The following is a 24,094-nucleotide window of genomic DNA, read 5'->3' on the forward strand; positions in this document are numbered from 1 at the left end:
CCCAATTTTTTGGACGAGTCAAATACTACATTAGTTTGATTAACGACAGACCAAAAGGAAACTAAAAACAAGATTTAAAAAAACGGAACTCTACACAACATAAGTAATACGTATTCTTTTGATGCTTTAGTCATCCTCCTCCAATGAGAACAATTTACCTGTTATCATTCCAAGTAAGGTGCTTGATTTATTCAAAGACTGGACACATAAAGAACACCTGCTACAATATATTTGTAGAAAAAAAATAAATAAATGGGAACAAAATAAAATAGATAAATACATTAAGCGTTGATAAAGTAAAAAGACACAAGTGAATGAAGAAGAGGACATTAATGCAGTTCTTTTTATGTATTCTTGATACATAATCTGTATTTCTCTTATCTCAGTCTAGTTAATTAGAATTTGTATACAAAAAAGTTATTTGATTAATGTTTAATATCATCAACGTAGACTAAAAAAATTTTGGCCAGCTGTTAGCATTACGAACATATGATTTCCTCTCAGCTCAGAAGACCTGAATACGGATATTTTCCGTTGTGAACTCAATTTCCAATATTTAACATAATTGCAGTATTTCCTTTTACTAGGCGCCACGGTAGCCGAGCGGTTATAGGCTAGATCCGCAAAGCTAAGATGTATTGCGGTACTAGTCTAGCCCTTGGATTTTATTTAATGGTTAATAAGAGAAATTTACAGTAAAGTTTGTTAGGCGTTTATAGATTAGATCCGCAAAGCTAAGATGTATTGCGGTACTAGTCTAGGCCTTGGATTTTATTTAATGGTTAATAAGAGAAATTTACAGTAAAGTATGTTTGCTAGTCGCCTCAGTCTAAGACACCTAATTGTGGTAGTTGGACGTAAAAAGCCCGCCTGAAAAAAAAAGGCAATTACTTTACTTTACTTCCCTTTACTAGAAGAAGTAAAAAATCTATACGAGACTTGAGAGGAAAAATAAAGTTCCTACACTTCGAGTTGATGATGAAAGGGTGTTGGTGATGTATGGCAATAAAGCAAGAATTGGCAGCAGGAAATTGGTTTTTCTGCTGGTCAGGATACTTATTCGGGAGGTCGAGAGTTCTATAAGAACCATTAGTCAAAGAATTTTAAGTTTACAAGGAAGATAAGTCGGGAAAAGTATACGAGGGAGGCGTAATTGTGAAAAAGAATGATACTTCGCGACCAACGTGGAACGCCTGATTTATTTCGAGTACCGGATTAAGAAATGGAAGTGTAAAAAGAGGAAGACAAGGAAATGTGGAGATCATGATTTGGAATTTTAATGTGCAACACAAGACCACCGAAAAAATGAAGAGGCTCCAGTCCTGATGGTTAGAAGATCTTGAGGAAGAACACTAATTGTTGTGTGTTCTACCATCAGCACTTGGGACAAAACCAATAAAATCGTTCAAGAATCGTAGCCCAAGAATAAGAAGTGGCTCCGTCTATTTTCAACGGAATAAAGTGGTTTTAAATACCAAATATTGTGGTGGCTAGCGGTAACGGTCTGGCTGTGTAGGGAATATATTCAGTGAAAAAGATTGGGAAAAATCTATAAATAACCACCCTCCTATTTGGAAATCATTTTGAATGTATAACTTTACTGCTCGCAGCTGAGACTGTAGCAGCAGCTAGCAACCAGGAGGAAAGTCTAATCTAGAGGAGAGTATATGAAACTAAAGTGTCAGGAAGAAAGGAAGACCAAGGAGAATTCGGGAAGAGGAGTTTCCTAGGAAAGAGGTTGGGACTGGAGAAGAAGGAAAGAGATGGGCACGAGAGGAAGCTCTGCTATAGTGGTAAAAGAGGAATAAAGGCTACGAAGAAGAAGAACTTATACTATTGCGGAAGTATCTTTATATTTTCTATTCGTTCAAGGTAAAAATTCAAAACAAGAAGTTGAATAACAATAACAAGGTAAATGATATTCGTCGTCCTCTGAAAATAATAATGAAATTCGCAACATCAAAATAGAAAGTCTAATTCTAAAATAAAAGCATTTAAGCTACCATTGTTTGGGTACGTAAAATAACCTCGAAGTTATAAGAGTACAGTTAAGATAACAGATCTGCTGTTCACCAAAAAACAACATCTTAATAATGTAGAAAATGCAAGTTTGGAGACTATCCCTGATTTTATAATTAATTTAATTGGGTTAGTGATTCAATTCGAACAGGAGGCTTTAACGACCTTACTTTGGCTTTAAAAAAAAATTCTCTAAATGTTCAGCAAGTAATATGACAACGCAAGATGGAGGGACACTGGAGGACAGAGGTTTTTTGACGAAGGAGTTCTATAAAAAAAAAACGTTTCTGGGATATAATCACCGATTTTGGGAAGAATGCTCTCCAAAACAGAATCCCCAAAAAAAAGTTATCTAAAGGAATACGTTCAATACTGTACTTCCGGAATAGGCCTTAGTGAACTAAGAGATTAAGTGAGCCGTTTGATATTAAATTTGCATATTTAAAGTGTAAAATCCCTTTTTTTTTTTGGTACAATGCCCACAATACTTGTATAGTTCAATTTTACAAATCCAAAATCATTTATTGTGAGATTAATGCTCCTCCAGTACGCACACTACGATAACTCCACTTTCAATAATTAATAACTCCACTAATACAATAAATAATTTCAGATTAGCTCAACAACGTTTTTTTTTATAGTTCGTGCATATTGAAATAATGTGCGTGTATTTAGAACGAATTATGTTACATTTAGTTGGAACAGTTAAATTTTTTTGTACATAATTTATGAAACGATATCAAGGTAATGAATGTATGCGTATTGAAAAAGGTCAATAGTTTCTCATCTGATAAGAAATTTATTTTCAAAATATATTAAATGTCATGTGCATGGTCAATTATATTGTTAAAAAAAGGACCTTCCAATTCCTTTAAAATTTCAATATAGTACAGATATCCTGCTTTTTACTATCTCTTCCTGTAGGAAAAGGATGTGAGATATAAAATTTTCTGATTTCAAGTATATTCACGAGAAGTTTTTTTGGAGACCCCTTAGTTCAAAAAAGTTTTTTTTTTAGAAAATGGCTGAAACGATATATTTTGATTGGTAACCAGCAATCAAAATATATCGCTCAACCGGAAGTATTGCTTCGAGATTTTTATCAAAAATGATTCATTATTTTATTTGTTCACATTGTATTCATATATTTTTATTTTAGTTTACTTTTAATTGAAACATTCATAAACATACAGACAGACCTTCCGCTAGAAATATATTGTTAGCAAAACGTTTATTTCCGGAGTCAATTTCGAAAGTTTTGTTACGATCGCATCACTTCCTCTTTAGTTAGAAAAGTAAACTCTCTCTCTCACTCTCTCTCTCTCTCTCTCACACACACACACAACAAAACTTTAATTAACACAATGTTAAGCAACAAGAAAACACAAATGAAGTCCCCCCAGACCATTATAAAGTTAGTAGACAGCCACTGGATAAGGTAGAAGAGGAGAAGAGAAACGGAAGTAGCCTAAGTAGAAGACTTGGTAGAAGTGATCACACAGAGACTCAGAGCTCCCCCCCTCTACACAACATTCAATTGAAAGCCACTAATTACTTTGTCTCATTAGAATATAAATGAAATCTAAAGAAAAATTAGATTAACCACTTACGGCTGGCCGCAAGTGTTAAAAGCTAAATGAATAATGGAATTGAAACAGAGAAACAACAGCAAACAATAGGGAAGAAGTTAATGAAAAAATTATACGAGTTAAAAAAAGAAATGATAAAACAAAATTACTACTATACAGGGTGTTCATTTAAAGACGGCTCAAATGCATTTCATACTTAAACGGTTGATCTGAGCAAAAAATGGTAGAGGAAAAATTTGTTGCCCGTCACCTCTAGTGATTTGAGATTCCTGCCCGCATACACGACTGACGTGCGACCAAAAGTGAGGGTTTGCAGTTGACCGCCATTTTCATATACACAAATCTCCTGTGGTTAACGTGCCTCCTCAGATACAGAGAACAGTTTATAAACTCCTGGCTAACCTGTCTTGCGAGCCAGAGGAGGCACCTTTGAAGGCACAGTACATGCTGCACTAGTAGAGTAAGGTGCATTATTTGATAAATTAAGGAACAAGTTTGATCCTTTACATGAAAGAAATTGATCACTTAAATATGTTGCAGAAGGTCTCCAATTTTTTTTGGTAATTAGACGCAACTCTCCCAAAATTACCAAATAATTATTAAACCTTCTTGTTTGTAACAGATGTAAAATTAATTTTTAGCCATTTTGAGTATGCTTGAGAACATCTAAAGCTCTTAACATTATATTATTGCTTAGAAAAATCACTCGGAAAACTACTTATTTCCCGATATTAAGAAAAATACTAGCTTTACTACATTGGCAATATTTTCAGAAGAATAGGGATGAAAAAATACATAAAAATGAGCTATCGCGTGCTCTTCTTTCTCTTTGATAACAAGTTAAAAAAATTGAAATATGATTAATAAATACCAGATTTTGCAAATGGCCTAGCACCTTTAATTTTGAAGATATCGAATTGCGGTTTCCGGTTTCTTTCATAATTTTTTGAACTCTTTAAAACTGTGTATATGAAAATGGGGGTCAACTGCGAACCCTCACTTTTGGTCGCGCGTCAGCCGCGTATGCGGGCAGGAATCTAAAATCAAGTCACATATTCTGAAACTAGAGGTGACGGACAATAAATTTTTCCTCTACAATTTTTCGCTCAGAATAACCGTTTAAGCATGAAATGCATTTGAGCCGTCTTAAAATGAACACCCTGAAAAATTAATTTATTAATTTTTTTAATTTAAACAGCTGATTTTCTTTGCACGGCCATCTTCCGTATTCTGACAATGTTCTTTTGTAACAGGCAACTCATCACCACGACAGTGAACTGTTCGAAGCTATTACAGGAAAAAAAAAAAATCTAAAGACCAGCAGCTGGATTCGAACCCATGATCTCCTCGTAATTTCTGCTCATTTGATTTTCCACAAATAAATGATACTTTGAGGAAAGCTTAATTCCTCCCCTCCCACCACAAAAAAAAAGAAAGCTTCAAAAAGCAATTTCCCAGAGGGGAAAATGTTTATAAAAAAAAAGAAGTTACAGATCTGCATCTAGATCATACGTAATTCTGAGGAAATCGTTGTGAGAAAAACCCCCTCTAAAAATGTCAAATATCTTTTCATCGATAACACCACACAAGTAATGCTCTCTCTTTTTTGTGTTAAAGAAAATTCGGGAATTGGGAAGGAAAGAGGAAACAACTGTCACAGTTGGGTATTTTTCCATATCACACTCTTTCCTGTAGATTTTGTCGATCCACTTTTTTTTGTCTATAAAAGTTGCCGGTTGCACATTTACTAAAATTACGTACTTTACGTAAAATGTACATAAAATGTTGCAAAACAGAAATAAATAAAAAATATATATCTATATATATATTTGATTTGTAAATAAATAGAATAAAGTTAAAAATAAACTATGGGAAAATTCCAGATATTTTTAATAAAAACTGGTGTTGTTAATGATGTTGTTCGTGGCCCGCACAAATGGATGTAAATTTATTTTGATACTTAAGTGTCTGCAAGGCTATGGTCTAATATCTTTGTATGGAAACTGAACCTGAACGATCAAGGTGGACACGGTGTCCATGTTGTACACCCTCTCAGTCTGTCTGCCTGGTTTTTACCAATGGATTTATATTTACTTTTTAGTTTTATTACTATTTTTTTTTCTATGTGTTTGTGTTTACTTTCTACAATACCATAAATATTTGTATTAATTTAGGCCTAACTGTGTGTGTGCTAAGTTATACTACTATTAAATACCTATAATTTATTAATGGTACAGTTATTCGGCCAGTGTGGTTATCTATTTATGACAAATGGACACAAATAAGATCGCATCCGGTTTACTATTTTCAATGTCCGCTTTGTGTAGGAGTAGGGGGGGAGAGCTTAGCGTCCGTCTATTTTGATTTCCAGAAATATGTTAAAAAACTGTGATCATTCATTACGGATAATTCTCCAGTGATAAGACTCAATGTGGATGTACGGAATTTTGGTTTTCAGTAAGATGAGATATGAAGATCTACTCAGGATTTGGTGACGTAGTAAATTAAGTGGGATCTCTACACGAAGGATGTGAATGGTAGCGGGTTGTAGAATGGTGAAACGGAAGCATCGAATACAATATTACTCATAACTACTGGAAATACGTAGAATTTTGATCAGGTATCATTTTTCGAAATAGAATTTTTCACTAGGTACACAATTATTTTGAGCATCACCAGAACACATGGAGTGGATCAGAAGAGAATGGTCTCAAAATCTGGGTAGCTGGGGGTAAATTGATAACTATCATCACTTTTTTGGTACTAATTTCCCAAGTCAGAAGTAAGAATCCAAAATTTTGGTTATGATAGTTTTATCTTGCAAATGGTTTCAACAATTTTCTGTACACCTTTGAAAATTATTCAACTTGAATGCCTAACACTTCAAACTAGTTTTTCAGGGGGCTTTTACAGGTGATACTTTAAAGCACTGCTTCCTCTATAACAGAGGTCGCCAAAGAGGTCAATTTAACAAAAGTAGGGGGTCCATCTGAGCCAGGGGGTCGAAGGTAAAACAATTTCAAACCCAATATAGTGAACCTTTTAACCGGCCACTGCAGACTCAGTAAACATATGCATCGCACGGGACTGGCAGATGATAGCCTCTGTGTAGGTTCTGTCAGGAAGAAGAGGAAACGGCACTGCACTTGTTGTGTCAGTGTGAGGAGCTTGTCTGGGGCTAAGGATGTTACTTCTCGGGGAGGGAAAAACCCAAAGCCAGGGAGTCGCTCTCCAGAATTAAGAGTCTGATTAAAAGGACAGGTCTGGAGGGCGAGCTCTAAAGTTGGGGAGCCATAATAGATCCAAAGGGGTCGCAGTGGCGTAGGCCTTGAGACCGCCCTAATCTAATCTAATCTAATATAGCGAACCTTGCAAAGAAACACCAGGCACACCCATCTCATTAATTAAGAAGCAATACTGTAGTTTACTTTATGGGGATCGATGGAGATTTCGAAAAATTATATAGCGGGGGTCCACGGTCAAAAAAGTTTGGCGACCTCTCTGCTCTACAGTATTCCATCACTATGGGACACTAAAGTCATTGCTAGAATTCCAAATATGTATCCATAGAGTTCCGATCTGTTCAGTTTTGTGAAGATAATGACTATGATTGAAAAAAAAAAAAAAACGGAAACGCGTATTAACTCTTTCTGATAGTACCGCAATCGCTAATCTTGCGATATGAGGCTTCTGGCACCTACGAGTATTATAGAAGATACTCCAAAAAAAAAAAAAAAAGAATTGGATGTAAAACCTTCCAATATCTGTGTCTGGGGCTTTGTTCAGGCCAGAGGATATCATGTCGTAAAAAAAGAAATTAGTGGGCGGAAGCCTGGATCTCGAGAATACGTAAAAAAAAGGCTGGACATTGCAAAGAGGAAGAAGGCACAATAAGCTTCTATCCAGTTTAAAGTCTTAAAGGATTAAAGGGATTCACGCTGCGTTAATTTGGCAAAAATTCTACGCCTAACCCTTTTACATCACTTCACTTCTTGTAACGGCTAACCTACAACAACGCTGACCACCAGTTAGACAAGACTATATATATAAACACAGTTACAAGCACGATGTTCATCAAGAAAGTATTATTAGAACAGCTTGTTTGATAAAGTAGCACATAAGGAAGCAGAAGAGAAAGGAAAACAACGAAATAGAGATAATAAATATAAACAGAAGAGAGACTGCAATAAAACTGCAGTTTGCACAAACATACGTACAAACTCTAAACATAGTTAAACTACATTTCTTTTTTTTTTTTCCTTCGTTCACAGAACGAGTTGATGCAGATTGCAAACAAGAAAAAGGAAACCAAAGAGAGAGAGCGAGAGAAAGAGAATATGTCCTTGATTATAACGGTGTAAGCATTAAATTATTTATATTAGTCATTAGTACCACCGCTAGACAGCGCTTTATGTACCAACTTCACTGCGTCATATTGCATAATACATCATTAAACAAGCGTTCCAGTATACAATTTATTCGTATATATTACAAATCTATAAAGTAAATAAACGACAATATATAATATTTATCTACTTATATCATTTAAATACATTATAAATAGATAATTATTGAACTTAAACTGAAATAAATCAAGAAATATTATTATATAAAATTATCAAATTAGAGCTTTGAATAAATATTATGCTTAAACATTCATACATCTCATTTTAACAACTTATTTTTTTTTAAATGTGACAGCTGACTAATGACTACTGTTCAATTTATGGTTTTAATGAAATAATCTGCTTGTATAAATAACTTTCAAATAGCAAAGTAGAAGGCGGTTAATGTGAGGCAGTCATATGGTTCGTACTTTATACATGGCCACATAGATATAAAGTAGTATATGCTTTAGTCACCACTTAAGTAAAAAATCATATGGTTCATATAATTAGATCATTAATAGTTTCTTTAAAATAAAGTTAGGGACAAAATTCGACCTTTAACTCTTGGTGATGTCCTTGAATACAAAAAGTAGCAACTGCACCTAGGAGCAGCAGGCGGAAAGAGTACTTGCTCCCCAACAAGTAATCCTCAATCTAACACCTATCTAGCTGAGAGGTATGCAAAGGGAGGAGGCATCCATACTCAGAACATCCGGGGGAAGATGGTAAAGAGGATGCTAGAGAGCCAAGACTGTTGTTCTTTCTCTTTCTAGGCACTTCCCTAGCCCCATCTAAGGCAACAGCCAATCTGTGCCAAATGAATGAATCCTGGCATTTCCCAGGGGAGGACACCAGGATTGGAGTGAGTAAGAAGTGTGTATACCCAACTCAGTAAAATCGCATCCAATTTATTTGGAAAAACTATTGGAATCTGTGGAGAGGTCTTTTTCGGGAAGAGGTACATTGCTCTAGGAACATTATACCAGACTAGAACTCTTCCTAGGACTTCCCTAAAGGATCTTGGTTCTCTATGATCTAGAGAACAGCCTTGAAACTGGAGTGTGTTGTGGTGAAGGATGGATGCATATGACAGAAAGGTATGAGTATCTTAAACGAGGCTGCTAAAGAGGCAGGAACTTGATAGCACCTGCAGATTCAAGGTACCTCTTCATTCACTGCAATGCCCATTATCTAAAGAAGATTTAGGTAACCAGGTAAATGTTGGAAGAGAAAATATTCTCACTAAAATCCTCTCAGATTTCGGAGATTTTTTTCTTATCTTGGACTGAAGTGGGTGCTGTAGGGATTCGGCTTGCAATAGTCAAGGAGACTAAGTAGATCTGACGGTTGCAGTACATCGAAATATCACGTTAAACGTAAAGTTCCGTTTCAGTGGTACGTTGTACAATCCCTCTATTTGAGAATGTTAATTTGGTAAATAACTAAGTCATGGAACAAAGACAACGCTATTCCCCTTATCTCTCTCTCACACACACTCACACATAAACATATAGTCATTCTGTATTTACATAGCATGTAATATTAGTAAATAGGAATGCTGAGGAAAAAAAATAATAAAAAGCACCCATATTGTATGACAATGTTCCCAAACTTAATGCACTTGGATATTAACGGCAAACGCAAATCCCATTTGCCGTTCAAACCTCCATTCCAGATGCCAATAACAGCCAAAAACTGTGACAAAGACGAGGAGCACAAAAAGATCACCTCAGAGACGATGATGGCTTAAATGGCACGCCCACATATCCAAATTAGGTCAGAACTATTCCAATAAACTGTACTTAAAATTCCTAGATATTAAGATATAACCGCTAACCTCCCTAGCACTTATCAAGCATTTATCCTCCTCAAACAAGTGTACCTTTCTCACCCCCCTCCGAATTGTACATTAATAACTACACATTACATGTAATCCCAAAATGAAGACGCTCAGTGAATTAAGATACAAAATTGGAACATTACGTTAACATTAAGCCAGTGAAGTGAATATAAAAAAAAAGAAGATCAATCATCTTCATGAGAGAGTAGGGAAGATATTAAAACTACAGCCTCCCACAATCATCTTGATGAACCATGGAACCAGTAATTAAATGCATAGCGGCCTACAAAACATCGTGACGTGACTCTCATTAATATTTTCTTAAAAGAGCAAAACAATGTTACCCCTTTATATGGTGTCCTTTATTATCATTTACAGAGTAGCAAACGAGCGTTTTGAGACCACCACAAACAAAAAAACTGGAGAACAACTGGAGAATAGTTAATACTCACTGGATTTTCTTGTCACTCTGGAATTAACAATATTAAGAAAGAAACAACTCTTAACAAGACGATTCAAAACTTCTCTCTAGACTTCTTGACAAACGATCTAAGCTTTCACCAAAAAATAAACGACTTATCTACCACTATGATATAGAAGTGCCGAGGAGCTCTAAAACTTGCATTTCCGGGAAAAACTCCATTGAGGAAATTTGAAATTTAATTGCCAACATCCGCTGTCGAGGAGCTCGAGAAAGAGAGAGAGACATTAAACAATTAAAATAAAGAACTCCATTAAATCACATAAATGAACAATGATGTCATTCATTCATTACACGCGAGAATAGGTTAACAGACATTTGTACAAGGTGCATTTAAAGCAGTAAAAAAAAAAAAAAAAACTAGACCGGACGCACACCATATGTTAAAGAATCCCAAAAATAAAAACAAAAAATGAAACAGTTTAAAAATAAAAATAAAAATTTATTGTAGTTTCCCTCTAGATGAATGAAGTAGAAGTCCTTGACGTCAAACTAGAGAGCCAAGAGATGACGTAGTAAACAGAGCTCTTTGAATGGGGAAATGGAAAAAAGCGTGGGATGATACACTCTCGTAAATCCACGCTCACGCACCCTGTATTCCACAGGCAGTTCAGCACCTTGGTCCCCCATTCAGGAGCCAAGGAGGTAAGAGAACTCCTCCATTCACTTATTAACATACTAAATGATCACTCCTTAACTGTCTTTTTTTTAATGTGCCTTCTAAAGAGCTGCAAGAAGGAGATGAAGAAAACTACTTCTCAGCTGGTTAAAAGTGCCGCCATAAAGAAGACCAAACGAATTTCATTCATATAACCAAAAAAAATGAACAAAGAGGAAAAAGAAAAATTGTACTATCATGAAACGTTAGAGTAACAAATATAACTAGAACCATAATATTTTCCAAGTAATATTTGAAGTTAAAACTGTTTAATTCTAATAAAAGTATTTTATGCAACTTCAGGAAAACAGAGTAGACAAGTACGTTTCGAGCGGATGCATAATGAATGCTTGAAACCATCCGAACAGATCATAAGCCTCTGATGATGGTAAAAAGTATCATACATTTGGTCGCTAATAATACATCAATATATTTAATTTTCCAGAATAGGGGACACCTTAAAACTCTTCAGGAAAATTGTGTGTCAATTTGGTGCGCATTGTTTGGAAATCTTCACAGAATTTAAAATTTAAACGATTTCTCTGAAAATTTGTACCACAAAATATGTTACTCTCATAGAAAAGGTACTATTGTAATCAATATTTCGCTCTTAGAAATATGTGAAATTATAATGAAAATAGATAAAGATGGAAAAAAACAGAATAAAGAAGTCTTTAAATCTATCCAAGTGTGACGACGTCTGAGGAGAGAAGTGAGGCTTGCAGTGTGGTGAAAATCTGAGTGAAGGGAGTGATAATGAAGTTACGACTTTGCCTGAGGGTTGGCTAAACCCAAGAAGTAGAAAAAGAAAGCACTTAAAACTGGCATGGAATTCCAGTTCCATCTACCGGAATTTGGCAAACAAATTACATAAAGTATCAATGCAGTTTCACTTATCACTTACTCCTACGTTAGTGAATTTATGTTGTGCAAGGCCGCAGGAGTAACCGCAGGGTCACCTGAGGTCCCTGAACAAAAGTGACCTTGTTCACTGAAAAATCGAAAGGAGTATTTAGAAGAGAGTGAACTTAATATAGGGTTCGTTGCCCGGTTGGTAACACTTAGAAAGAACATCCTATTTCCGTTCATAGAATTGTAGAAATAATGATATTGAAGGCAGCTGATATTGGGATGTTTGGCAGTGCCAAAGGGTTTATTGAGCATCCCGTATCAAAATCAATAAGCACAGTATATAGTGTTCTAAACAGGAGGTTTTGATTATTTCTCGAATAGTCTTTTTAGCATCGCATCTCAAATTGAAATTGGTATCTTTTTACTTTTCATTCTGTCCAACATATGGTATTTGGTTCGCAACAGAAAAGATATTGTTAGAAGTGTAAAGAATGGTGAGTTTTCCTGTTTAGGGTGAACACTTTTCCCTTTTTTTTACTTTAGCTCATTCACTTCTATTGGAGCGAAAGCTCCAGAACATTGAGATGTAAAGGAAAAGCTTGGTTTGCCTTCATAGGTTCGACAAGCGAGGTAGGTATTGCAGTACCGTCGGCAGTTGGTAAGTCAGCAGTGTGGAGAATATAAAGTAAGGGAACTAGAATCCCTAGAGAAACTCCAACGAGTACAGGAGGATAGATAAGATAGAAGAACCTTAGTAAAGTAAAAAGCCCTAAGAAAGTAGTGTAAGAAGCGATCGGATAAGATAAAAGAGAGAAGGAAAGAATCTCTTGAGAGAGAGAGATAAGCAGTTTCTTGGGTTTACAACCGGTGAAATGCTTTTAGGGTGTGTAGAGGGAAGATCGCCGGGCAACACAGCTTCAGTTTCAGGAGCGATTGTATAAACTAAAATTTGCAAAAACTGAAAATGCCTTCTTTTATAAGAAGTAAGAAATTCAAAAAATGAGACTATCCTTTCACAAAAAAATAAGTAGAAAAATTATCATCTAATTTTCTCCTACAATAATGTCCTTTATCACAACTGTATTGCACTTCTGTAGTAACAAGAATTAGGAGAAAACTTTGCATTAACAATAACGAGAAAACTATCCAAAAAACAATACAAACTATAAAAAATATAAAAGATCTTTGCTAAAAACATAATTGTCTAAAAAACTTTGACTGAAGAGTTATGGCTGAACATTAATTTTGATTGAATAGGAATTTTATCAGTAGATTCTGGTTACGTTCAATGATTGCAAAAAGAACTAATAAATAATGTTCAAATTGAATTCAGAAGCAACCAGATGAAGGAAGAATTTGTCCAGTATTACTTAGGAGATTTTGATCATGAAAAGATAAAGCTGCAAGGTTTAACCGTCTAAGATGGCATGAAACCAGCCCAAAACATTCGACTTCTTCTCTTTATATTGTTCTGTAAAGTTTCAGATGAGCCTAAAGCTTATTTTAAACGAATTAAGTAGATCTCTTTGCATGGAAAGTGGAGACTAAAGATAAATTAAGGACAAAACAGAACACTAAGCCTCATCTAAAAGAGAATAGAATTAGTTTTTTGGAAATAGATGCTGTTGGCACTTCAAGAAATCAGAAATAAGAATGTTAGAGATAAAGGAATATCTATCTCCTCGTGTAAATTGAGAAACAGTGACTACATTGGTTTGCCCACGTAAAAAGGAATGGAGTATAAAAGAGAACCAATAGAGAAACAGAATAAAATGGAGAGATGAGATGAAGAAGAAGAAGAAGAAATCCAACAACTAAACACAGTGTTGCAGAACAACAATTAGAATAATGTTTAGTTTGATGCAACTCAAAAAAAAGCATTCAAATTAGTTAATTCATTCTAATAACAAAAGCCCAAAATGAAAACGAAACCCCAAACGATCAGTGCTCTAAAGAAAAAAGAAAAGCTAATATAGATTTTTCTTTGAAGGGTTACTTAATCAAGAATTGACAGTTCAAACACTTTCCTATCTTATAAAAAGGGATAAATCATGAATACAGATCAAAGGAATACAAAAGGTTCCTCAACAAAATGAAATATAACTTTTGCTATCTAAGAATACAAATTTCAAGTCCTTTCAATGAATAGAAAATGAGAAATACTTTTTTTAAGTTCAAATAAACTCAAAATCTTGAGATCTTTGTCTTGAAAGAACCAAAAAAAATCATCAACTCAATCTTAGAATTTACTATCTCTGCTGTTCGTTACAAATATTTCAAGCCATTACACGCAAAGATTGTGGAAAAAATGTTTAAACAATTTCTTAGCATTGATTGGAGGCTATGTTAATTCTCAAAATAGATACAAAATTTTCTTGAGATAAAAATCACAAGGAAAACTGAATGATATGCTCACTAAAAAAAGTTTTCTTATATCATCTTCAAATAAGAATCTATTTCAATGAACTTTAACTATAATAAAGATGGAATCCAAAAATAATGCACAAACTATTAAAAACAGTAACTTACTGCCTTCATTTTCAAATTAAGATCATTTTAGATAAGGCTTAATAAAACTAAAATGATATGCCCATACAATAAAAGGTGCTTTATCATTTAAGTAAATATTCACACTGAATTCAATCAAAACTTCATACTAAGTTCAATATGTGGAAAGACTTGAAAATAACCTAAGTTGGTCATTTATAATTAAAACTTAACAAATTTTATCACTAATCCAAATGAATAAACAGCAATAAAATGATTAGAAAACTTAAAAATTTCTTCAAGAAATACCTTGTTTTAGAAGCATCTTCTTATCAGAACTAATGAGTGCACTATAGCCACACATGATGGAAGAAACTATTAGAATAATACACTTAACTATTTCACTCAACACTTAACGAAAAATATAAAGCACAAATTTTTACAAATATATTAACTATTAACTAATAATTACATCTTAGTACAAAAGAAACTGTATAAAACCGGCATCCATTACCAATACGAAACAACTATTTAAATCAGTACGGCCACTGCCACTCATTTTTGGTTTTAATCTATTACCTTAATTTTACAGCTGTTCTAATTCAATTAAAATAAAGTAAGTTTTTAATTAAAAAATCAATTAAAACATAAAACCAAAAAAATATATGTACTAATACTGATTGATACGTATGTAAAAAAGGTTCTTGAATATATAGAGGGGAAAACAATTCCATTCGCTGGCGCATTCTGGTGGCGATTTTCACAAACTTTGACATCTTTTTAGATAATCACAATGAATTTAAACTTTTATTTAAAAATTTAGACTTAAATTCTGTTTTTGTTTTGTTTTAGGCCCTTTAAAAAATAATAATACAAATATAAATAAATAAATATAATACAAAATAATAGATATAAATAATTTATTAATAAATACATAGGTAAATATAAAACTAAATAATGCATTTTTTTTAAGAGCGTCATTAATTAATTTAAATTAAATAAATACAGTAAAGTAAAAAATGATAATAATTATTGTGCCGAACACCTTTTAAGGGTACAAAAAATTAATTTTAGTGAATCAATTTAAGACTTAAAAAGAATCAATCATCGTTCCAATGGAAAAATAGAAAACTGAACCAATTCTTTTCTTAGAGACCACCTCAAGTAAGTTTTACATGATTCTTTTCGATTTATAGTTCACTGCATCATTTAATGTTTAAAAAGAGGTGGTCTTTTTTTTTCCGAAAGATTACAACTATTAGCCAATCAGAAATGAAATTAAAGTAGTTAGTTACATGACCCATTTTAAGGGTAAGCAAAACGCCTCTTCTGTAGCCCTACTGAGGCAACTTTGCAAAGGAGTTGGAATCAACCCATAACATTCTTAACTATAGATCTGAGTTGAAGAGCGAACGAATTTAGAGGAATATAAATTTTTGCAGGCTCTACGAATGGGCAGTTTTTTTTTCTTAGAATCAATTCAATTGTTTATTTTGTAAGATCAATTATGACTACATGTTGTGTAAGGCTTCTTGTAAAGACTTCTGTACAATGTGTATGATGATAATGATGTTTGAGTAGCTTTGCCTATGTGTTCATTGAAATGAAGTATCTGCACACATTCCTAGATCATTCATAGATCTGTACGGGACATTTTACAGGTTAGTAAATTCATAGATCTTGGTAAACCTATCCCGGAACCTCTGAATTTACTTAACAACTTACTTGTTACTTAACAACGGAAACTAATCAAAGACTCAGCGCGAATTTCGTACAATGATCAGATTAGAACACTGTAGGAGTTCTAGACTCACTGCAATAAACAGAACTTTTCCGGTGTCGAATTGTTTGTAGTTCTAGTAGGGGTTAATCTTTCCTTTCGACAAAGTCTATGGTCCCCCCCCTATCCAATGAATTATCTCTTCAGATGAGGGTCCACAGCAAGTAGGAGACCCCCTTTCCACACCTTCTATTAAAGTGTTCACAGTCCACTGGGGGACCCCCACTCAAACAGGTCGCATACCTTGTTAAGGTTCAGTTTTTGAGCATAAGACCAACAATATAGCTTATGGACTTATTTAAGGACACAGCTTTAGATATTTAGGCCAGATGGCCGGCGGAAGTGCTAGGAAGGTTTATCGGCATTAGTAGTGTGTGATAGACTTTTTACGCCTAGTCCAGTACATCTTTACAGGTTACTACTTGCACGCTATCTGGTAGATTCCCTTCCCTGTAGAGCTTTCAGGCTAACAAAGGAGTATTTTAGCCTTACAGAAACTCCTTGAACATATCTTATTCATCAAAAATTTCACCTCACAATAAGAAATAAATTTCCTCAATTCAGATTAAAAATAAACATATAAATATCAAGGAGAAATATCTAAAGTCAAAGATTTTAGATTTGACCCTACAATTGCAACAGCCTTGCAAAAAAAAGCACATTATATTTTTTTAAACTTTTAATAGACAGCAAAAGCTACAAAATTACAGTGCGGGATAGAAAGTTAATGGCTAAATAATAACTGTTGGAGACTTATAAAACAACAACAAAAATAAGTTAAGCTTTAACAAGAGAACAATCTAAGAGGTCAGAGACTGAGGTTATTGTAGAGAACTCCTAGGATCTATGATCGAGCAAATCAATGGAATTAAAAAATATCTATTTTCTGGAACTAGAAATAATTCAATACCGTGTGTTCTGGGACAGATTAAGGAAACATGCTGGACAGAAGAATGTAAGGTAATCTCAACTGATTTTTCTCTTGCTGCAGCCAATAAATACTTCCTGGTACACTTTAAGAGTGGTTCACAAACGAGTATTAAAACTGTCCGGTAGGACAATTGTATAAGGGTTGATCGTCAAAAACTGCATGAAAAAGCGTAACGTTGAAAAACACCCAACTTTGACAATTTTTTTTCTCTTTTTCTATAAAAGATAAAATTCCCAAATTTTCTTTATAATATAGGGCAAATCCTCCTTTATGACTGTAATTTTTTTTGCAACAATCCAGATCTTATAGATTTCGAGAAAAATATTGCTGAAAATGAGCAAAACCGGCATTTTCAAAAAATGTTCTTGTTCTTGTTCTTCTTGTTTTGTTACCTTTTTTTTGTAAACTGTGTAGCGCCTCAACTCGTGAACCGATTTTCATGAATGAGGTGTCATTCGGTTCGGAATTTTAGGTAGATGTGCCTACTGGGGGTTTCACCGCTGTACATCGAATGGGAGAGGAGTTAGCCCCATACTATTAGTAATAATTATATTTGTTTGGAATATATCCGACTTGAAAGGTGTGTACAACGTTCAAACCACGAGCAATCATCTGTTCGTGAAGATGTTCTTTTTTCTTAAATCATAAAATGAATTAAAAGGTGTGATTTCTAAACGAGAAAACTGATTTCTATTCAATCACCTTATTGCGAGTCCTGCAAAGCTAATATGCAATGTGGTACTGGGTTCGATTCCCGGTCTTGGCCTTGGATTTTATTTAATGGTTAAATGAGAAATAGTAAAGTACGTTTGCTATTCGCCTCCGTCCACGACACCTAGTAAATGGTAGTTGGACGTTAAACCCCGCCTGAAAAAATAGGCGATTACTATTACTACTACTACTACTAAAATGAATTAAAAGGTGTGATTTCTAAACGAGAAAACTGATTTCTATTCAATCACCTTATTGCGAGTCCTGCAAAGCTAATATGCAATGTGGTACTGGGTTCGATTCCCGGTCTTGGCCTTGGATTTTATTTAATGGTTAAATGAGAAATAGTAAAGTACGTTTGCTATTCGCCTCCATCCACGACACCTAGTAAATGGTAGTTGGACGTTAAACCCCGCCTGAAAAAATAGGCGATTACTATTACTACTACTACTACTAAAATGAATTAAAAGGTGTGATTTCTAAACGAGAAAACTGATTTCTATTCAATCACCTTATTGCGAGTCCTGCAAAGCTAATATGCAATGTGGTACTGGGTTCGATTCCCGGTCTTGGCCTTGGATTTTATTTAATGGTTAAATGAGAAATAGTAAAGTACGTTTGCTATTCGCCTCCGTCCACGACACCTAGTAAATGGTAGTTGGACGTTAAACCCCGCCTGAAAAAATAGGCGATTACTATTACTACTACTACTACTAAAATGAATTAAAAGGTGTGATTTCTAAACGAGAAAACTGATTTCTATTCAATCACCTTATTGCGAGTCCTGCAAAGCTAATATGCAATGTGGTACTGGGTTCGATTCCCGGTCTTGGCCTTGGATTTTATTTAATGGTTAAATGAGAAATAGTAAAGTATGTTTGCTATTCGCCTCCGTCCACGACACCTAGTAAATGGTAGTTGGACGTTAAACCCCGCCTGAAAAAATAGGCGATTACTATTACTACTACTACTACTAAAATGAATTAAAAGGTGTGATTTCTAAACGAGAAAACTGATTTCTATTCAATCACCTTATTGCGAGTCCTGCAAAGCTAATATGCAATGTGGTACTGGGTTCGATTCCCGGTCTTGGCCTTGGATTTTATTTAATGGTTAAATGAGAAATAGTAAAGTACGTTTGCTATTCGCCTCCGTCCACGACACCTAGTAAATGGTAGTTAGACGTTAAACCCCGCCTGAAAAAATAGGCGATTACTATTACTACTACTACTACTAAAATGAATTAAAAGGTGTGATTTCTAAACGAGAAAACTGATTTCTATTCAATCACCTTATTGCGAGTCCTGCAAAGCTAATATGCAATGTGGTACTGGGTTCGATTCCCGGTCTTGGCCTTGGATTTTATTTAATGGTTAAATGAGAAATAGTAAAGTACGTTTGCTATTCGCCTCCGTCCACGACACCTAGTAAATGGTAGTTGGACGTTAAACCCCGCCTGAAAAAATAGGCGATTACTATTACTACTACTACTACTAAAATGAATTAAAAGGTGTGATTTCTAAACGAGAAAACTGATTTCTATTCAATCACCTTATTGCGAGTCCTGCAAAGCTAATATGCAATGTGGTACTGGGTTCGATTCCCGGTCTTGGCCTTGGATTTTATTTAATGGTTAAATGAGAAATAGTAAAGTACGTTTGCTATTCGCCTCCGTCCACGACACCTAGTAAATGGTAGTTGGACGTTAAACCCCGCCTGAAAAAATAGGCGATTACTATTACTACTACTACTACTAAAATGAATTAAAAGGTGTGATTTCTAAACGAGAAAACTGATTTCCATTCAATCACCTTATTTTAACCAGAAAATTACGGAAAACTAGCCGCAATCACTCACATGACTTCCTCTTAATGTATTTTTAATTTATTCTCTCATTACAGACACTGGTCATCATTGTACTGTAAGTGGAAAGAAGCTTACACAGGAAATGGAACAACTAAAGGCCTGCAAGATGGATTCGAACCCACGGGATCTCCGTGTGGGTATCAAGTACCATTACCACTGAGCTAATCTCTTCTCGTACCATTTTATTAAACTTTATTATTATTATTATTTATTTAGTAATTTACAATCTGTGTAAATATATACAATGAGTAAATAGGAGGTAAATAAAATGAACTGGTGCGGGAAGAGCAGGAGGAGAGAAACTACCCAGCGCCCTCTAGTGGAGAATAATGATTAGGTCTTCAGACTGCAAGGAAGTCGCGGTGCTATTGACGATTCAGTCGGCGAGGAGGATTGTTAGGGGATGTCAGAGGAGGCGAGAGACTGTACAAGAGGATTTGAGCAAGTAGAGAGAGCAGTATAGTACTGGGCGATATTTTGGCTTGGCGAGTTGGTGTATGAAGGGAATGTTGAGGTCTTTGTGAAGAGTGAGGTTAGTCACCGTAGAAAGGTTAAACTTAAAAAAACCAAAATCAATAACCAAAAAAAATCGATTATTGATGTTGTAATTGAGGTTTGCCAATTTAGTCCCTTCTTTACTTCAAACTTCCGGGCGCCAATGACCTTAAAGAAAGAGACCAGAGTTTTCTTTTCTTGATGATTCCATAAATTCTAAAGTTTGATAACTAAAACGATTCAATCTTTAGTTTCTTTTATCTCTTAACAAGCCATACATCATAATTGGCCAATCCCCGTAAAACAATAAATTGTGTTGCGCTTCTATTCTTTCACTAGATGAAATCTTTACTCGCTAGACATTTACTATAAACCAACACTATAGCAGCAAAGCTAGTTTTATCTACAAGATGGATATCAATAAATGTTACGTTTAACAAGTTGCTCAATTTGTTCAGCTAGTATCTTTAAATAACATTTACAAGAAATACAAAACTTTTTTAATCGTGCTTTGCAGAAAATTGCACACGAAATTGCCCTGACCCCTAAAGAATTTACAAGAATTCTGTTGTACAAACCCAATTCACATTGTCCCAGGTATTTAAATAATTATATTTCACAAGTTGGTGAATAAAATTTTAAAATTTTGTCGAAACAAGTTTTTTTTACAACACAGATTACCAAATCAGATTATCTGGACAGAATAGTTAAGAATATTTTCTGTCTAACCAAATAGAATGGGAATTTCGGTTTTGTTACAAGATAATGCTAGATATTTGTAATCTAAATGAATAAGTGTACGGCCATAACAGTTCAAGAATTTTTATTTATTTTTGGAAAGAAACCAAGCTGGACATAATGTTGTCATGGTGATGAAACCACCAAATTTTATCTCTACATAAAACAAGTCCCTCTCTTTCTACGTTTCTAATACTTTTTATTTTTTTAATCTTTTATTGGAATTTACAACTGCAACGGTTGTTGCAACAAGCAAATATGGTACCTGATCACAAAAAATACGTGAAAATCACGAGTGGAGAAGGCACCCAGCGGTGTCACTCCAGTAACGGGCTTTGCTCTCACGATAAGAGTAAATCACGAGAGGCCATCTTCTCTTCAATCTCCTCTGGAAGATTACCTGGTAATGTGGAAGGAAGATAGGTGTTCTATGAGAGGCTTAGGGATGAGCTGCTGTAAAGTGGAATGAAATTTGAGAAAACGAGTGTCAGCAAGATCTGTGTAATGAAAATGATTTTGAGGTCATTATGGATAGTGTGAGGTTAGATACATAGAACGGAGCGTTAAAAAGTTTCCAAAGTATTTTTGGACTGTAATGTCTGGAGGCGTAGTGAGTTGGAACGCTTAGTCGATCCCCATACTTCGATTGGCCGTACGACCAAATAGGTCGCAGTAAAACAGGGATAAGAGTCTTTTGTTATGTAGGTTAAGTTTCGAACGTTTATCAAGTAGTCTGGCGAGAAGTTTGTAGTTCTGATACTTGAATTAAAACAATAAACCTTAAAAGGGAAGGGATAAGTTATGAGGTTAACATACTGGACTCCCACGCGGAGGTCCCGGGTTCGAATCCAGCTGCTGACCCTTAGATTTTCTCTTCCTATGAGCTTCTTACAGCTCACTGTCCGGTGATGGACAGTATTATCTGTAACAAGAGAGTTCACACTAAAAAAAGCTCCGGGCGCCAATAACCTTAGATGTTGACGCTCCTTAAATCATTAAATAAATTAAATAAATAAATAAACCTTAAATTTTACTTAAATAATCTTTTAAATTGATTTGAGTTTGTTTATGTTACATCTATTAACTGTTGATGATTCTCATGTCTCTAGTTCAGAATAAAGAGACGGTCGAACAGGACTAGTAAAAAATACTAATGTGGAAAGCCTTTTTATGAAGCATGGCGGACAAAAAAAAAAAAGATTAAAGATCAATTCTTGCTGGAAACAATCTTCCAAGGACAGAAATTATTGGAAGCAGAATAGTGATACAGGGATATAGGTTTTGGCTAATTTGGAGATCCTCTGTACGAATGAGGCAATCCTAGGGGGGCCACACACATGCTAAACAAAATAGAGGGGTAGAAGATGTGGTTGGCGTATTAAATACTGGGGACATCGAAGACCCCACCCAATCAAATTTTCAAAGCAAATTTTAATTTCTTACTTCCCACCAAATAGAGAATCTTTAACCACAAAAAATTAAAATGAAAATCTTACCAGATCACTGATCATTCAATAGAGGTTCACTCACCTGAAATCAGAAATAGAATACAGAATTATATTTCCGAAAATAATGTTTACAAAATCACTAATATATTTAAACATTTTCATTTAAACTTTTAATTTTAGAGCAAACAGTTACCTTTAAAAAACAAAAAAAAATATTGAAGTAAACCCCGGGATAAAATAAAGGCAATAAATCCCAGCTATAGGAGTCCCCTCAAGACTCACAAAGAGGTGCGCTCAAAATTAGCTTTAAAACCCACTCTAAAAGATGATCCTTTTACTGATGCAGAAAGAAGTAGGCAAGAGAATAAAGATGTGGAAATGGATGCTGAGAAAATTTTGATCAAAATAATAGAAGATCAAAATACAGATTAATCGATAAGATGCCATAAAATTTATCTACCTCAAAATTCGCACTTCAGAACAGATTAAAGATGTAAAGCAACCAAGACAGTGATCAAAGATAGCTTGTAGTATTTTAGTTCCTTTACGAAAGCTCATTGTGAAGCACTACGTCTAAAAAGCACATATTTAACGCTTCTCAGTTAACTTCAAAGCAACAGCTATTTAATTGGACTAATAACCCGAAAGGAAATAATTATAATACGCTGTTAAATGAAATAGGAGTCACAAAGTGTCCAATAAAATACAGTTATTCAAATAATAAACACCATAAAAAAAAGTGTCAAAAAAGTTTGAAATGAAATAATAGGATTTATACATAAAGAGACAAAAGATTTCATTAACGCCACAATTTGTGAGCAGAGCTGACAACAATGGACCATATTAAAAGTATATTAAACAAGCGCATTCACAGTCATTCGATATCATTTAGATTTTAATTAGGTTATTAAAATTCAATATCATTTACAATGGAATATTAACAGACTGTTTTAACCCTAGGAAAATTTCAAAAATGAATTGAATGAAGCAAATATAGCCATTGGTTTAAAGCCAAATAATATTAGAGATTAATTTTAATTTCAAAAGAAAGACGAAAACACGGCAAGCCGAGAGAAAACGTCAGAACAAGAATTGAGAGCTGAGCTGGCCATTTTCTTAATATGGGGGGTGAATACATCAACACTATGAAATAAATTGAAAACTAATCCTACCAGCTGTTGTAAATCTCTAAAAAAATCCGACCAACGTGAGAATAAAAATAATTAATCCAGGTTGGTAGTTCGTATTTTGGAATTGTAGTCAAATAAATTACATAGTTCTAGCCCAATTTCTCAATAATGTTTACAAGTGGTCTAATCGGTTATTCATTTACTGAACTAGTGGGCATGTTCCGTTTACAAATGTTTGCTACGTCCGTTTTTTTAAAATACAGCTTTGTAAACAGCCGCGCGTCCTGTTGGCTACTAGTCTAAACAATTTCAAAGCCACTGAATACCAAATTAAACAGTTCTTTTTTTTTTTTTACGACTGTTTATTTACAAAAATAAACGAAGTAGCTATCAATTCCGGAAATGAATTACACATGTCAAACTAAACAGAACTGGCAATTATTATTGACTCATAAATAATTAGCTGTTTAAAGCTCTTAGCGATATTTTAGGCCTACCTCTTCACCCCAAAATTGCCTTCAGTATGATTTTCTTGGGAAAACGCCTAAAATAAAAAGTTATTTGCCTATCCTTACGCAATAAGAATACCAAGAAAAAAAAAAATCCTCGGATGGTACAGAGTTGAATTGAACTTTTTCTGATTTATGGTAGCCGGATTATTTGATAAAGAAGACTTTTATT

At 34.5% G+C, this 24,094-nt stretch overlaps 1 protein-coding gene across 2 annotated transcripts in view; it reads right to left on the bottom strand.

The window, feature by feature from the left end:
* GEFmeso (Guanine nucleotide exchange factor in mesoderm) overlaps positions 1-24,094 on the bottom strand; it is a 411,992-nt gene that overhangs the window by 176,796 nt on the left and 211,102 nt on the right. The window contains exon 1 of one of the 2 annotated variants that reach the window (XM_074131322.1): positions 14,624-14,832. The exons of the other annotated variant lie outside the window; for it this stretch is intronic. Within the exon in view, the coding sequence (XP_073987423.1) occupies positions 14,624-14,678 (55 nt within the window). The 5' untranslated portion in view covers positions 14,679-14,832. Of the gene's footprint in view, positions 1-14,623; positions 14,833-24,094 lie in introns of those variants that run through there. 2 annotated transcript variants of the gene reach the window in all.

This window comes from Rhodnius prolixus, unplaced genomic scaffold, assembly GCF_049639745.1.
Source record: "Rhodnius prolixus isolate KJV_2025 unplaced genomic scaffold, Rpr scaffold_4, whole genome shotgun sequence".
Taxonomy (NCBI): domain Eukaryota; kingdom Metazoa; phylum Arthropoda; class Insecta; order Hemiptera; family Reduviidae; genus Rhodnius; species Rhodnius prolixus.